The sequence below is a fragment of the Macrobrachium rosenbergii genome, chromosome 17 (assembly GCF_040412425.1).
Source record: "Macrobrachium rosenbergii isolate ZJJX-2024 chromosome 17, ASM4041242v1, whole genome shotgun sequence".
Taxonomy (NCBI): Eukaryota; Metazoa; Arthropoda; class Malacostraca; order Decapoda; family Palaemonidae; genus Macrobrachium; species Macrobrachium rosenbergii.
Genome location: NC_089757.1, coordinates 33,992,174 through 34,010,764, shown reverse-complemented (window position 1 = coordinate 34,010,764; position 18,591 = coordinate 33,992,174). Strand labels below are relative to the sequence as shown.

Genomic DNA, 18,591 nt, shown 5'->3' with positions numbered 1-18,591 from the left:
ATTCCTGGCCCGGGCAGTAATGAAATGACACTTGGCTGATTTATGGTTTAATATCAAGTTTCATTCTCCTAATATACACAGTTTTACTCTTTTTTTATCAGACGTGTTCCTAGATAATGGTATTTGCGTTTGCTGTACCGCACATGGATGTTCCAATGGCTGCCGTTTTACAGGTAAAAGGAACCTATGTTTGGGGCTAACGAAGCGATATTAAGATGTGATATTTAAAATGTTTGTCTTTTCAGGTAAAAAACAATTCCCTCTTATATTAGAATTATGTTATTACGTTGGAAATTTTAACAAATATGCATATCTTAACAAATATGTAGCCTATAATATGCACCCTTACATGTTATGTAGATATGCATATACATACATGTGCCTACACACTTTCTGTACCACAATTGAATTGGAAATATGTAAATATGCTTATATGCATATACATATATGTGCCTACGCACTTTCTGTTTCACAAATCAATTGGAAATTTTAATCTAAAGCTCTATATGTATTCATACATATATATACATATGCCTACACATTCTGTTTCACATGTTGACAAGGCTCCCTCACACGTCATTAAGCATTCTACATACACATACTTGTGCTTAAACATTTTCTGTTCCACAACTTCACAGTGGTTCCTCACAGTCGTTAAACCACTATATAATTATTTCTCACGGGAATATCTTTATCTAAACTAAAACCGAAGCCTCGATAGCGAGATTCACAACGGCAAACGTCGTATCCAACCAAAACCTCAAACACGACCAAAAACTCCTGTCATTATCTAACGTACGAGATAATCTAATTCTCCTCATCACTTTACGCAACGTCTCTTATCAAAGACGGAACCTCAAACTCTCTCGAAAAGGCTTTTAAAGAGTAGAAATCACCTAGACCTACGACAACGGATTTTGCGGTTATAAGGAAATGAGTTCCTTTTTGGCCGCAGGCTGTGGTGGGCACGGAGTGGCGCTTACTATAATAACGAACGCGACAGCGACCATAACAGCAGCAGCGGCCATTATATATCAACGGCGGCGACGAAGGACACGGAGATGTACGACCGAGCGACCGACCGACGGCGGCGCCATTTCTCCGTCCATCCGCTGGGGTGATGCATTAACGCGTTTGTATCGACTTTTACGGGAGGAACGCGACGCATTTCTTCATCGGAGGTGACGAATATAAGCGCTCGGGGGCCAGTTCCTTGTTGTCGAGTTAAAAGAAATCATGTCTAAAGCATTTATGTTGACGGAAATACGCCTTTTAAATGGAAGGCTGTGTGCTCGGAACCAGACGGCTGATCTGTACCAAATTAAATAAATAGTAAACGACTTCGAATATTTCCAAAATATGCACTATGTTCTCACACGACGTATAGAGATGCCACAATTGCAATCATATTCGGAAATTTCTTCCTTAAAATGGCCATAAATTTTGGAAATGTTGCCTAAGGCCTGACCTCATCACGGACAGCCTTCCTTGGCAATGAAAGAAAATGGGCACTAGATTCTATGCTTCAAAATAAACGTATTTAAAAGAGCGAGTGAAGCTAATTTAGAATCATATATAGTTGTAATACACTCCTCTTTACAGTCACTTTATTTCATAACGAGAAGACCCAGCAATTTAAATAAATAAAAGAAAAATCCGCAGTCTCATAAACAGGCCACACACAAACACGCACTATAGGCCACCGAAGCCGAACACCAACCACCCCATTCATAGCCAGACCAAAACAAGCCAAGATAAACTCCCTTCTAACATCTAAAACTAAAAAAAAAAAAAAAAAAGACTCTCCCTAGTCCATAAAGTGGCGCGAAGTGTGTGCGAATCTCGACTCCTAAAGTGTGTTTAGGAGCAACTTAACAAGCAATAAAGATAGCAATCAGCCAATTCGCATCGCCTCTCGAGCGCTAGATCAAGTGCTAAAACACTCGCCCTCATCAGCATTAGCGGCCATAAAATTCCAGTGTCCCGAGCCTAGCCGATGGATGACATTGACCTTAAAGCGAGAGAGCGGAGGGAACTCCCTGATATTCCTTTCGAGCACATGGTGGAGAGAGCGTGGATTTTACTACATCGCCCCATCAAAACAAACCATAAAGTGAAGTTATGGCCGCCATGTTCCCGGCCGACGACTGCGCATGCGTAGGCCCGCCCACCCGTGTATTCCTCCGCCAAGTACGACTGTTTCCACGTTAATTTCACAACATTTCGCTGTTTTTTGTTTTGTTTCACTTATTTCCTCGCACTTACATCTCAATAACTTTGAAGTAAACGTGAAATATCAATTCCTTAAAAAACTATTTGTTAATTAGCAAGATTACCGGCGAAAATATAATAATATCTAAAAGAAAACTCCGATTCTTAACCTCATATCCTAAGTCAAACCCGAAAAAGTGAATGAAGGTTTGTACGGTAGCAACGTTGGAGAAGATGAGACGGTGGAGATGGGGGAGGGGGTGGAGGAGAGATGGTGGGAGGGGGAGGGGAGATAGAGTTGGAGGAACGTTGTAGAGTTGAGTTTGGTCAGTTGACTCAGTTCTTGGCAGCCGCCTGAAGGCGACAAATGTATGTTGGCGGTTCCCGTCGTTCCTTTAACATGGCAGAGTTTCTTGCTTTGATTTGGTTAAGAAATGGTTGCTTTTATGTCTAAATATTGATTCAGTACTATCAGACGATGCCGTTTGGCATTAATTGTTAATAATATATTAATTATATCGGAAGATTTACTGTCACTGACATGTGTTGTAGGTTACATCAACCTATTCGGCATTTGAATATGACGGATTATTACACAGAACTATATATATTATATATATATACATATATATATATATATATATATATATATATATATATATATATATATATATATATATATATATATATATATATAGATATAGATATAACAGTATATATATATATATATATATATATATATATATATATATATATATATATATATATACACATACACACTTTTATTTCCAAATAAAAATGGCACGCCTTGTCATGCATAGGCTATCTACATGAGGAATACACAAACTTTATATATATGAATATAATTTACTGTATATATATATATATATATATATATATATATATATATATATATATATATATATATATATATATTTATATATATTTATATATACAGCAAATATATATATGTATATGTATATATATATATATATATATATATATATATATATCCAACCCCTGTGGTTTGCATCGAGTACTCATGGAGTGAGTGTGCTTTGCCCCACGTCCTAGGCCATGTTCAAATAACAATAATACGTACAAAACATTCTTTCTGTCCAGAGTCAATTGTATTATTATTATTATTATTATTATTATTATTATTAAGATGACCCCTATTCATATGGAACAAGTCCACCAAAGGTGCCACTGACTTGAAATTCAAGCTTCCCAAGAACATGGTGTTCAATAGGAAGAAGTCCCTACTGGGAAATACAGAAAGAAGAGATCACCTATTAAAAAAAAAAAACATTAACAAATAAACTAAAAGAAACAAAAAGACACTCACGCACCCTCAAACCAAACATCTGTGAAGGCAGCAGCATGTGTTTCCAGCTCTGTAACGTCAGCCAAATATGATTCATTGTCTATGAATAGAAGAGGACGTCGATGGACTACTTAATCACACTGTTACCAACACAAACAAACCTTCGCCTTCACACAAGTACACTGTATCACGATAACCCAGTTTATAAATAATTGTCACTTCACTTCCTTATTCTTACGAGTTGATGGGGTTAATTACAACAGAAGCTGCTTTATTAAGTTCATTCAATTGTTCTTGATTCGTAAGAGTTATAAGAATAATGAAAAAGATGATTACAATTCTGGTCTTTTTATGTGACGTTACACAAATTCAAAAAACTTAGACTATATCTAGCCTATCTATCTATTCATCTATCTTGATACAAATATATATACACACACACATATATATATACATATACATTAACAACTCGCAACAATATACAAATTACTGAACCAATATTGTTTTTTTTTTATTGGAAAAATCTTCACCTTAGTTTTTCTTTTCAGATGCCAAAGTCGACAATTTTCACACCTAAGAGTGCAAAACTCCTTTAACCCTAATGTTAAAAGTTATATGAGGTCACCTTCAAATAAAATAAAATAAATAATATTAATCAAATCAGAGGACTGGCATGTGTGCACATGTTTTTATCAATAAACATATGTGCCGAAATTATCTTATGCAGAGATAATTATATTCTCTGCACGAGTGCGAGTGTTTTTTGTTTGGGGTGGTTTGCAAGCACAAGGAATGCATGTGCATGTTTAGAACACCTACGAAATTTGCTTGAAAGCTATAAAAAGCCTATATGAATCACAATTCACCGAATGTGACATTCTTAACTTTGCAACGGAGAGGGAAGGTATGGCACGAAAAGATAACGAGTGATATGTAAAGTCTAATAAAATAAAATATAGTAAGGTTTTCTATAGGCCTGAATTTTGTTGAAATGTTTTAAAGCCTTCAACATAACCTACTATAAAAAGTTTTTTTTTTTTGGGGGGTGTGTTGTTGCGGGTTGGTTGGTAGGGTAAAGGCTGACAATTGTTGATTTACAAAGCTGCGGTTGATGAGACATACCCAACTGTTTTGTCTATGGCTTATGTCTTAAGTCTGAGTACATAAGTGAAGGGGCTTTAGGTATGATTCTTGTCCATTTTCTTTTTCTTTTCAACGAGAAGAGTAAAGATACTCAATTGCTCAGTTGCAATCCCTCGCATGAAATAATAATGCAGATTCATATAAAGTAGAAGCTACTGAAAAATACAGAAAAAATCTGAAGGCAGACCACTTAGAAGTTTCCATTTAATGTTGCACTCTTGCGTGTGAACACAACGACGGTACCCCGCCACAAAGAAGCAAGCGCAGCTTATGAAAAATGTTGAACCAACTGCTCTGACAGGGAAGAGATTTCTACATAAAACAATAATTAATCTTCAGGTCTCAGAATCTACTCGTGAAAGGGTCGCACAAACTTGTGTCAGAATTTAATGAGGGTAATCATTAATGAGAAAGAGAGCGAGAGAGAGGGTAAAAAATGAGGTAACCAAAGCAAATCCATAAAGAATGGTAGCCATTATCCAAACTCGTGACGTATGAAAAAGGATAATATATAATAAAGAAAATTTTTAGAAGATTAACCCCCAGGGAGTCTTGTGAGAGATGAAGCAAGATAAGAAGCAGAGAGAGAGAGAGAGAGAGAGAGAGAGAGAGAGAGAGAGAACCTGATACCCCTGAGTGAATGTTAGCAGCTGCTGAAGTTGTTGCACATACTTTTGGTTCGTAGCATCGCTTATTCTTCTCTGCCTGCCTGCCTGTCTGTCCGTCTGTACAGACTCTGTTCTCAGTAACAGTGATGATGATATATTATCATTATTATTATTATTATTATTATTATTATTATTATTATTATTATTATTATTATTATTATTATTATTATTATTATTATTATTGTTGTTGTTGTTGTTGTTGTTGTTGTTGTTGTCTCTTTACGTCCAAAATTATTCCCCTTTCATTGAATTGAAAAAAACAAAAATTCAACTTAACACTATTATTATCATTATCGTCTCCTTATCTCCAAAATGATTCCCTTTTCATTTAATTAAAAAAACCTAAGCTTCATAATATTATTATCATTTTCTTGTATCCAAAATTATTCCTTGTTCATTTAATACAAAAAATCTCAGGCTCATACTATTATCATCATTACTCTCTCTTTATATCGAAAATGATTCCATTTTCATTTAATTAAAAAACTCAGCTTTATATTATTATCGTCATTATTGTTTCGTTATATCCAAAATTATTCCCTTTTTATTTACTTAACAAAATAAAAACTTATCTTAATAGTATTATTATCATTATTGTCTCCTATCATCAAAGATTATTCTTTCTTCGTTTAATAAAAAAAAAAAAAAAGGAACTCAGCTAGCCTTCAAGAGAAAGCAATTACTCATCCATCACAAACCAGACCAAGTGACCTATTTACTCAGAGGAAATTCAAACCATTAGTAATATCTCCGTGATAATGTGAAGCCAATTAAACGATCGTCATCATCAATCAACCCCTTATCGCTGAGCTGATCTCATTCTCGAATCAATCACAAAGCAAACCGACTCTTAATCGAAGTGAGCTCTTAGGGCGACTTTCCATTGCATGATGTTATCTACCCAGGCAGATTGAGGAAAAATTCCTGAAAGCATTAGAAGGCGTCACAAATAATATTGGTTAAGTAGGAGATCGTTCTTGCTAGAATTTAGATTTCTGTAAGTAGCTTAAATTCTCGCACTTCCAAGTGGCTGGGAAATATTTAACAGAAGAGAGAGAGAGAGAGAGAGAGAGAGAGAGAGAGAGAGAGAGAGAGAGAGAGAAACTACGAAGAATTGGGAAGACCTACTGGTTTATAAATAATTTTAAATCAAGTACTCAAACGAAATGAGAGAGAGAGAGAGAGAGAGAGAGAGAGAGAGAGAGAGAGAGAGAGAGAGAGAGAGAGAGAGAGAGAGAGAGAGAGACTACGAATAACTGGGAAGACATACTGGTCTATAAAAAAATTTTAAATCAAATACTCAAACGAAATGAGAGAGAGAGAGAGAGAGAGAGAGAGAGAGAGAGAGAGAGAGAGAGAGAGAGAGAGAGAGAGAGAGAGAGAGACCCAAAAAAGGAAAGAGAGGGCAAGAGAGGAGAGAGAGAGAGAGGGAGAGAGATTTAAGACACAAGTCAGGACAAACACGAGCACCAAGTGGTCCTTTCGGGCACCCCCAAAACAGCTCTTAAAAGCAGCGACTTCAAACTTCCCTAATCGCCTGTTGACGGTCTTGGGTCGCTTACAGCTGACAGGTTAATTGACAGACGGCGCTATAAACGTCAGGTCTCTGGACGGGCCGCTGGGGTCTGGTGCCGCCTCTGACAAGGCTCCACTCACACCACAGGAGGAGGAGGAGGAGGAGGAGGCTGTGGTGGGCCAGTGCCACCACGCGAGAGCAGAAGAAGGGCTGGATTATCACATGCCCTCTGCGGCCTCTCTCTCATTACGAGGGCTGATGGAACTCGATGCCCGCTGCAAATGAAGGAGACCTCACCGAGACGACCTTGACTATCAAAGGGTGTCCGAAAGGGACATTAAGAAATTGGCGTGACGGTTGCTTCGCTACCGAAGCAGATTAAGGACTTCAGTTACAGCTGATTCGTCGACAGATAGAGTCTGTCTTTTGTCGACAGCATGTCTTATGGACTGCTGGCCGGAAGAAATGCAAATTCTCTTAACATTCTAAACGTTGTACCTTTTGCCCAACTTTTTATTTCGATTTCAGTACGAAAAGGAGGTGGAAAATTTATTTCTTTTGTATAATAATATCTAAGCCTTTGACAATAGACATAAAATGCTACTAAGACTTCTGAGCAGTCTTTGATACATAAATCAAGAATTCCATGTTACCAATACGACCTATGCAGGAATGGCCCGACTAGGGGGTGGGGGGCCGGTTACCCCCTCCCTCATAGTTGATTTTGAGTTGGTCAAAAATTCAAAGTATTTGTTGTTTAAATACACACCTGTATAGTGTATGTGTGCATTGTGTGTATGTACACATGTATGTAAGAAATTAAGAATCAATATATATATGACACGCACACGTGACACACAAACACACACATAGGCCTTTTTTCCTTTTTTTCAGATTAACAAACTATAATCTTTATTTTCTCTGCATTATAAAATACTCTCGGGGATACCTACAGTAGTTCAACTTGGTCAAAATATTACAAAGTTCGTCAAAATTGTCTTTAAACACCCCACCCCCAACCCAATCAGATGGTCCTCAAGCCATCCCTAGACCTATGCAGCATCTTAAAAGATTTAGGCATACCTTAGATTTCCCACTGGTGAGTGTTAATCCCTAAAGCATCATTCACAATTAAGATTAAGTGCATAAAGTGATCAAAATGTTTCAGAAAAACCTGTTCATAAAGAATCTGTATCACCACTAAAAGACTCGGGTAGCCTACTGAATCAAGGCTAAACCACTTAAGTAGAACTACCTACCATCAATTAGCATAACCATGAAGTAAATTCGAACAAGTCCCTGTTTTACAATAAACAAGTATGAAAAAAATTTTAAATTTAGTAATCAGAGCAAAGAATAAATCATTTTAGCTTAATCAGTCCTACAGTTACATAAAATCACAGCAGGTATTATTCAAATAAAAATTAGGCACAAAATATAAAACAACAACTTAAAAAGTCCTCATACTATAAATTTCTTATCTTCCCCACCATATAATGGTTAAGGTAAAAAAAAAAAAGCAGTAAATTCAATAAGAAAAGGTAGTGTCATTTTAGCTTAATAAGTCTTCCCTTAGTTGTTATAATGAAAAAGAAAATTATGAAGAAAAATATAAACCAAAGCTTAAAACTTTTCAAGCTAAATCCCTTATCCTTCCAGCCATGTAATGATTAAGGTGAAAAAACGGTAAATTCGGTAAGAAAAGGCTATGTGAAATTAATTCTAGCTTAATCAGTCCTCCAACAGCATAAAATCACAAGGTTTGTTTAAATCAAAACTAGGTACAAAATATAAAACAAAGCTTAAAAGTCCTTATATACTAAATCTCTTGTCTTTTCCACCATATAATGATTAATAGTAAATTCAGTAAGAAAGGGCAATGTGAAATTAATTCTAGCTTAATCAGTCCTCCAACAGCATAAAATCACAACAAGGTTTGTTAAAATCAAAACTAGATACAAAATATAAAACAAAACTTAAAAGTCCTTAGATACTAAGTCCCATATCCTTCCCGCCATATATACTGATTAAGGCAACGCATCCCCTTTAAACTGAAAGATCGTGTCATCATATTCACCGTCAAACTTTATGGCAATGAAAAACATCCCTTTAAGGGGACTAATAATTGCCCCCATCACCTTTAACGCAATATGAGAGAGAGAGAGAGAGAGAGAGAGAGAGAGAGAGAGAGAGAGAGAGAGAGAGAGAGAGAGAGAGAGAGAGAGAGAGAGAGAGAACAATTATGAAAATCTTTAATGATAGAAGACGTCTTTTAAAACGTGAAAAACGTGTGAATGTTTCTATGACCTGATTTTTGGTTTCTGTCTGTGCGTTTGTTATCTTTCATGCTTCGAATCAGTCAAGAAATTGCCAAACTTATTTTCGTTCTTCTGCAGTACATTCAGCTAAAAATATACTTTTACCGCCTCAAGTACGTTTAACTGAAAATATACTTCTACCTTCTGAAGTCCGTTCAACAAAAATATACTTTTTCCTTCTGAAGTAAGTTCAGCTAAAAATATACTTTTTCCTTCTGAAGTAAGTTCAGCTAAAAATATACTTTTTCCTTCTGAAGTAAGTTCAGCTAAAAATATACTTTTTCCTTCTGAAGTAAGCTCAGCTAAAAATATACTTTTCCCCTCTAAAGTACGTTTAACCGAAAATAAACTTTTACCTTCTGAAATAAGTTCAGCTAAAAATAAACTTTTACCTTCTGAAGTACATTCAACTGAAAACAAACTTTTACCCTCCAAAGTCCGTTCAACTAAAAATATACTTCTACCTTCCGAAGTACGCTTTTCTAAAAGTATATTTTTACCTTCTGAAGTAGCCTACGTTCAACTAAAAATATACTTTTACCTTCTGCAGTACGTTTAACTGAAAACATACTTTTACCCTCTAAACCCCGTTCAACTAAAAATATACTTTTACCTTCTGAAGTATGTTCCACTAAAAATATACTTTTACCTTCTGAAGTAAGTTCAGCTAAAAATATACTTCTACGTTCTGTAGTACGTTTTTCTAAAAATATATTTTTACCTTCTGAAATACGTTCAACTAAAAATATACTTTTCATTCTGAAGTAAGTTCAGCTAAAAATATACTTTTACCCTCTAAAGTCCATTCAACTAAAAAATACTTTTTCCTTCTGAAGTTCAGCTAAAAATATACTTTTACCCTCTGAAGTACGTTCAACTAAAAATATACTTTTACCTTCTGAAGTACGTTTAACTAAAAATACATTTTTACCTACTCAAGTACGTTTAACTAAAAAAAATCTTACTTCTCAGGCAAACCATCAGAATGCAGAACGCTTTGACAACTGACAAACCCTAACGTACGTGCTGGAATTACGAACAAACTGAAGAGCTGGAAATCTGGAAACAAGTAACCAAACGAGGTAAGTTGGAGAGAGACCCTGTTATAAACCTCTTTGATTTTCTCTCCTGATCTTTTGATGACTCAACGAATTCCAGCCTGAGTCAAATACTCTTTCTTTTTTTCTTTCTCCTCTAATTTCTCTTGATGGGCGTGCAGAGAGGTCGCATATAAAAGGCAGTGAGGGAAGTCCTCTGTATTAATCTTCCCATGCTTCCTTCAAGACTCGGTGCAAAAGAAACAGCGCAGAGAAAACTCCAAGAAACATCAAGTTCCATTCCTCACAAAATCCGTCTCGTCATTTCACCTTCGCCTCATCAACTGAAAACGTTCGAGTTACATCTCCATTTAGGCGGCAATCGGGAATTTCCCGTTTTTTACCTCTCGCTTTTACCAGAGAGAATGGGAAAGCTTGGGGAAGGCGTGAGAGGGCGAGTGTCGGGGAGGGGGCCGAAAAAGAGGGGTGGGGTGAGGGAGAGAAAATAGGGGGGGAGGGGGCAGAAGCGTGTGTGTGTGTGTGTGAGAGGCGACGGGGGTGTCGAGGGGGAGAGCCCCACGAGAGAGAGAGTGAGAGGCTAAAGAGAGAAGAGGCTGGAATAGTTGGGGGGGACACTTGGGGGGCGGAGCCTCCCGTATTGATTATCTTATTGAAATTCGGGCCATGCTTGAGACGTCTCGCTCCACGCTTTACCGCCGCACACTTGCAGTTTCTCACAACAGGACGAACTCTTTTCTTCGTCGTCTTCTTCTTCTTCTTCCTCTTCTGAGGACCTCACGGAGGTACTCAGTTCATGCTACGGTGAGTGGAAGAGGTGTGCAAATGTCAAAAGACCGAGGAGTACATCAAAGAACGCTGGAAGTCAGCGCCAAAAGGCGGTCTCTGACTCGGCCTCTCTTCAAGGGGTAACTTTGAAATCGAGTGAGCTAGGCTCGGAGGAGTGTCGGTTTAGACGGAATGGGAGGAGGAGGAGGAGGAGGAGGAGGAGGAGGAGGAGGAGGAGGAGGAGGAGGAGGAGGAGGAGGGGACAGTAGAGGCGGCAAAATTGATTTTGAACGATTTGTATTCCTGCGTAGTGACGCCGCCGACTTTGGCTTCTCCTTCATTCCGGGATGAGAAATCTCTATAAAATAGTCGCAGGAAACCTCTAACTAGTCTTAGTACTGCATCCTTAATAAGAATTATTACAGAGTAAGCAAAAAGCTTCTTTACGAGAGTAGCGTTTCCTCATTATCTAAACTCCTGTCAATCAAACTTGGGAGCAACGCTCAAACAATCGCGTCGGTAGGATACCTTAACTTCACCTGTGGCCCATTCCCCTCGCCTCCACTCCTTCGTCACTTTACCCCCTCCCCCCTTCCCCTTCCCCCCCTCCTATAGCCACAAGCCTCCCAGGAGAAGTGGGAGAAGGGGGGTGAGATGGGGAACTGGAAGGAGAGGGGGGGGTTTGGCCCCTCCCATTTCCAAAGGGGGCGGCGCCCCACGATGAATGCCAGCCTCCTCCCTCTCTACTATCAAGGCCTTCGGTGAAGTAGCAACAATGGCCTCCTACTTTTGATGACTCAGTCACTCACTACGCCAAACCTGGATAATATTTTCTCTCTCTTTCCTTAGTGTAAATCTTACTATAAAAAACAACCGTTAGACATCACAGAACATGAATTCAGCTCTTGAGTATTAATCTTACGTCAAATGGAGACAATGGTACCCTTGCTATACTTTTGTATATTCCCGTAAGTTGATGAGTGAAAAAGTTGCATAAGCGAAAACCACATTTTATATGCAATTGCTTTTATTAGCACAGGAATTAACACAGACATTTCCCCGTGACCAAATCATAATAATAGGAATGATAATACCAAGCGTTCCAGATTCCTATTAACGATTTATTTCTGTCATTTGTCCCTCAAATCCCGACATTTGCATTAGAAGAGCGTATTACGAATCTAATAATTGCCTAACAGATTCATAGCTCACGTTATTGCTAAAAATGTGTTGGCAGCATAATTAGGTACGTCTGCATGTCTACAAGTGTTAAATAACAATTCATCTCTATTAAGCGATCTCTAATTTAAACGAGGTCAGTCCAGGTGTTATTTGGTGTGCTGTTAATGACTGTCTAAACAAACCCACAAAAGGAGAAGAATTTAGGCCAAGGTGGTGGTCCGGAATAATTTCTTTTGGAAAGAAGATATATATATATATATATATATATATATATATATATATATATATATATATATATATATATATATATATATATATATATATTATATATACTATATATATATGTATGTATGTATATATATGTACATATATATGTATATATATACATATATATATACACACATATATATGTATATATACTGTAAATATATGGTATATACTGTGCCTATGATGGTAATACTTCCGTGAAAGGAATTTCAAACAGAAATAATTAATCAATTATATATAAAATGAACAGTACTGTAAAACATTAAAATATATATATATATATATATATATATATATATATATATATATATATATATATATATTTTTTTATTATTTTTCTTTTAAATACATAATATACACACCGACAGCCCCACGACATTCAAACACACTTTCCATTGAACATACAAACAGATGATGTGGCTGATTCAGTAACCGGGTAGTTCAATAATCGATAGGCAATACCTCAGGACAACTTCTGGTTTTGCCACACCTAAAATTACTCCTCTCCCCCCTCCACCCCCCCTTCCACCCACACCCACCCCCAACCTTTCGATTTGTGCTGAATGTTTTAGAATATAAAACTTACGGAACGACAGTAATGTTAACGGTGCGGTAGATAATTATGAAAGCTATTTTCGACGAAAAACAGGAGTTCTTATTGGTGAAGAATAATTCAGCGGGAATAACAACGATCGCGATGATAATAATAATAATAATAATAATAATAATAATAATAATAATAATAATAATAATAATAATAATAATAATAATAATAATAATAATAATAAAGTTTAGTAAAATAAAATCAGTATTTATCATTCTTCATAAATTATATATATATATATATATATATATATATATATATATATATATATATATATATATATATATATATATATATATATATATATATATATATATATATATATATACATATATATATATTTATATATATGTATATATAATCCTCAGATTTCCCTCACATTATTATTATTATTATTATTATTATTATTATTATTATTATTATTATTATTATTATTATTATTATTATTATCTAGCGAATATTTTCCTCGATATTGAGCAATAGAATAATTTTTCAGAATACTAATCATCGTTGTCATACTAAAAAAATTTTGTATTATCATACTGTATGAAAATCAACATTCTGAACTGTCAATTCACTTTTGCAAAAATGGAAGATAAATTTTTGCAAAAATAAATGAAGACAGCCCATGGGACATAGATAAAAATTACTGCAAATATTCAAATTTGAAATCAGAAAAAAATAATATAATGTAATTAATTGCACGAGCATGTTTACTTATGAATACAATTACAAAAATAAAATTAAAAAAAATTTTATATATAAAATGATTGATTGCCATTTTAATTTTTATCCTATCAATCAACACACTGATTGACGGACCTGCTTTTCTCTGGTCTCTTACACCCAAAATGAAGTAAATACAGTGACTAATATAAAGTACAATGAATGAAATGGAATACAGTGAAAGAAATGAAATACAGTGAATGAAATAAAATACCATGAATGAAATGCAGTGAGTAAAATAAAATACCGTAATGAAATGAAATACAGTGAAAGAAATAAATACAGAGAAAGAAATAGATACAGTGAATGAACTAGAATAAAGTGAATGAACTAGAATAAAGTGAATGAAAAAATACAGTGAATGTAATACCATACAGTGAATGAAATATATTACAGTGAATGAAAGAAATAGTTATGAAATAAAATACAGTAAATGAAATAAATACAGTGAATGAAAGAAAATACAGAGAATGAAATATAATACAGTGAATGGAAGAAAATACAGTGAATGAAATAAATACAGTGAATGACAGAAAATACAGTGAATGAAATAAATACACTGAATGAAATACAATACAGTGAATGAAATACAATACAGTGAATGAAAGAAAATACAGTGAATGAAAGAAAATAGTATGAATGAAGTATCTTGTTCTTAAGAACGAAACGCCATCCGAACGAAGTCAGCAAAAAAAAAAGCAAAAAAAAAAAAGGAATAAAAAGTTAATGATAAAAAACGTCCCTTTGATACACATGAAGAGACGTCGGATACATTGAGGTACAACGCAGCGGAGGCTCTACTCACCTTAATCCTAATGTATAGATGAAGTTGTGTCGTTAGTTTTGCGTGTGGTTGGGGGGGTTCTGATCCCCAACCGCCCCCCCTCCCGCCCCCTGATTGGAGGTCATGGACTGGGCACTGTTCGCGGTCTGTTGTTGTTGTTGTGCCATCTTTGCACTCTGCGCCTGCTTCTCCTGCTCGTTCAACTCCTTAATGGCCTGGATCTCTTTCTTCAGCTTCATTCTTCTGTTCTGGAACCAGATCTTGATTTGTCTCTCCGTGAGACAGAGGGCGTGGGCCATCTCGATCCGTCTCCGTCGCGTGAGATAGTGGTTTGTGTGGAACTCCTTCTCCAGTTCCAAGGTCTGGTACCGCGTGTAAGTCTGTCGGCCTCTGCGCCTCAGCCCGTTTGCTCCTGCAAAGAGAAAATTAAGGCTTATTAATTAAGGAATTCTGGATTTTTCTCTCCCTTTCATTTACAACTGTTTTCTTTTTATTCTAGCTCCTGCAAAGAGAAAATTAAGACTTGTTAATTAAGGTAATTCTGGCTTTTTTCTCTCTTTCACCCACTACTTCTATTTTCTTTTTATTCTTGCCCCTGCAAAGAGAAATGGAAAATTAAGACTTCTTAATTAAGGAATTCTGGATTTTTCTCTGTTTCACCCACTACTTCTATTTTCTTCTTATTCTCCTTCTCCTTCTTCTTCTCCTGTACCAGGGAAGGTAACTGAATTCTCTCTATTACTTACTACTTCTATTTTCTTATTTTTTTCTGTACTGGGGAGGGTAACTAATTCTGAATTCTCTCTATCACTTACTAAGCTATTTCTACTTCTGATTCTTATTATTCTTCTTCTTCCGTACTAGGAAGGGTAATGAATTCTGAATTCTCTCTATCACTTCCTAGGATATTTCTAGAGAATTCACTTACTAGGATATTTCTATTTCTTATTCTCCTTCTTCTTCTTCTTCTGTACTAGGGAGGGTAACGAATTCTGAATTCTCTCTATCAATTACTAGGCTATTTCTATTTTTTATTCTTATTATTCTTTTTCTGTATTAGGAAGGGTAATTAATTCTGAGTTCTATCTATCACTTACTACTTTTATTTTCTTTTTCTGCTTTTCTGTACTGGGGAGGGTAACTAATTCTGAATTCTCTCTTTCTCTTCCTACTTCTATTTCTTCATCTGCTTTTCTCTATTAGGGAGGGTAACTAATTCTGATTTCTCCATATCACTTACTACTTCTATTTTCTTTTACTTCTTTTCTGTACCAGGAGGGGGGGGGTAAATAATCCCGAATTCTCCCTCTTCCTACTTCTATTTCTTCTCCTTCCGTACTGGGGAAGGGAAAGGAAAAGGGGGGATTGCCACGTAGATTCATAGAAAGGGAACTACAATAAATAAGGGGGAAGGGGGAGATTTACGCCCATTATAGAGAAGCATTTTTCAGCTTAATCTGGAGGGCCAGAAGAAACACTGATTTCACCTCTACACTTTTTTTTTTATTTATTTTTTTTCTGAGTGGTATGAGCACTCGTATAAATGAGTCGATTAAGGATCGGCAGAATTAGATATTCAAACAAGTAATTTAAGCTTGCAATATTAACGACGTGATAAATTCGGGAAAAACAGGGGGTAATGATGCCCAGCTAAAATCATTGCTTCAATTAGCTGTAAAATGTGGGGACGCCTGAACAATTAAATTAGTACTTGCCTCAGTCTGCATCAAGGACAAAAACAAGCTCTTACTGCTATAGCAGTTACCAGCACTCTATATATATATATATATATATATATATATATATATATATATATATATATATATATATATATATATATATATATATATATATATATATATATATATATATATATATATATATATATATATATATATATATATATATATATATATATATATATATATATATATATATATATACATATATATACATGTATATATATATATATATATATATATATATATATATATATATATATATATATATATATATATATATATATATATATACATTATATATATATATAATATATATATATATATATATATACACATATATACATATATGTAATATATACATATGTAATATATATACAGAGAGAGAGAGAGAGAGAGAGAGAGAGAGAATTAACTTTACGATTATTATCCTAATTACTACTAACTCGTGTCAATACTTACCTGTAATCGGCCCATTTCACCAAGACTGGTTGCTGTACTCTACATGATCAGATTTTATTTTTTGCATGCGCCTTTAAAAAGCTGTACTAAACTAATGATAAAAAAATTACCATAACGAAAGCTCCTGGTTATAATATTTTGACAGAAAACAATTGCTAAGCAATACTTATTCATGCACATTTACTTCCTGTATGCATACTGTAAAAATATATACATATTTACTTCTTGTATGCATACTGTAAAATTATATACATATTTACTTCTTGTATGAATACTGTCAAAATATATTCAAACAGGTATTTATGGAATTTTCATCAGGTGGGTTAAACTATCTCCAACAACTTTCGGGCTCCGACCACCGCCAACCCCGCCTTGTATCTAAAAATTGTCTACATTTAAAAATGAAATATCTAGAACAGTTAAATGCTTTTTTTTTAATTATAAGTTTTGTTTGTTTTGTTACATAAGCACGAGCGGATTCTGCCTTTCTCTTTCAATAATTAAGATACCCACATAGTAAAAAGAAATGTGATTTTTTTTTTTTTTTTTTTGTAAATTATAAGCAGAACCTTCGGATACAATTGCATTAATACCGTTCCATTGGAAAACTTCCGCGACCTACATAAAAAAGAAAACAACACTTCAAGACAAGTTTCTCTTCTCGGAATCCACCACAAAAAAAAAAAAAAAAAAAACATGTACCAAGTGCAATGACCACTTGACACTATTCATTTGCATTTGTCTTGAATAACGTCGGCGTTACTGGATTTCTATCCCTATTTAGGGGCCACAGGCCCCCGCCCCCCTCTCGAGCTAAACCTCAATTTATTGTTCGATCACTTAGGCCTAAGGAAATTCACGTAGTTCATACAAAAAATAAAAAAAAGAAAATACATGGACATGTTTTGACGCCGAAGATCATGTTTTTGAAACGTTTAAAATATCAAAATTCTTTGGAAACAGAGACGTCGTGACGTAATTTTTTTTTTCAATTATTAAAAAACCTGAATTCATCAGCGACAGTGAACATAAATTTACTCAGCAAGAGTAATGACCGATCACGATGATTGCAATAAAACCTACGGTCTCAACTTGCAATATTTGGAATTATTATATTGCAAAACAGCAAAGCTAGAGAATTGGGAGTATTTTCTGAAATATATAGAATTTTTTACACACATACGAAACGAAAGATTGGGGAGAAGAAGTTGCTTTTTCTATGAGAATGTTTTTACAGAACTGAATGTTTCCAACATTTGTTTTTTTATAAAATGTTTTTTTATAATGCTTCCAGCATTTGCCGTTGTCTTATTCTATAATTTTCTTTTACAGAATGAATGTTTCCAATATTTGTTGTCTGTTTTCCTACAAGAATGTTTTTAAAATGTTTCCAACATTTGTTGTTGTTTTTTCTGTAAAAATTTTTTAAAGAATGAATGTTCCCCAATATTTGTTGTTTGTTTTCCTATTAGAATTTTTTAATAATGTTTCCAACATTTGTTATCGTTTTTCCATATGAATTTTTTTAACAGAATCATTGTTTTCAATATTTGTTGTCTGTTTTCCTGTAAGAGTTTTTTGCATAATGTTTCCAACTTTTGTATTTTTTTTCACGAATGTTTATCTAACAAACTGAATGTTTCCAACATTTGTTTCTTTTTTTCCTAGGAGAAAGTTTTTCTTTTAATTGAAAATCTGCCAAACATCTTCAGCCACTCCTATTACGACAGTCTCCAATATTTACTGTTTGTTTTCCTATAATAATTTTTTTTTATAATGTTTCCAACGTTTGTTGATTGTTTCTTCACGAATGTTTATCTC

The 18,591-nt window shown here is 34.9% G+C and overlaps 1 protein-coding gene across 9 annotated transcripts in view; it reads right to left on the bottom strand.

Moving 5' to 3' along the window:
- The window catches only part of LOC136847847 (homeotic protein ultrabithorax-like), a 1,187,590-nt gene that overhangs the window by 447,643 nt on the left and 721,356 nt on the right, over nucleotides 1-18,591 (bottom strand). For all 9 annotated transcript variants that reach the window (XR_010855864.1, XR_010855863.1, XM_067119823.1 and 6 more), the window contains one exon: nucleotides 14,591-14,981. Coding sequence is in view for 7 of the 9 variants with exons in the window: in XM_067119823.1 (XP_066975924.1) it covers nucleotides 14,623-14,981 (359 nt within the window). In the remaining 2 variants the exon portion in view is untranslated. The remainder of the gene's footprint in view (nucleotides 1-14,590; nucleotides 14,982-18,591) is intronic.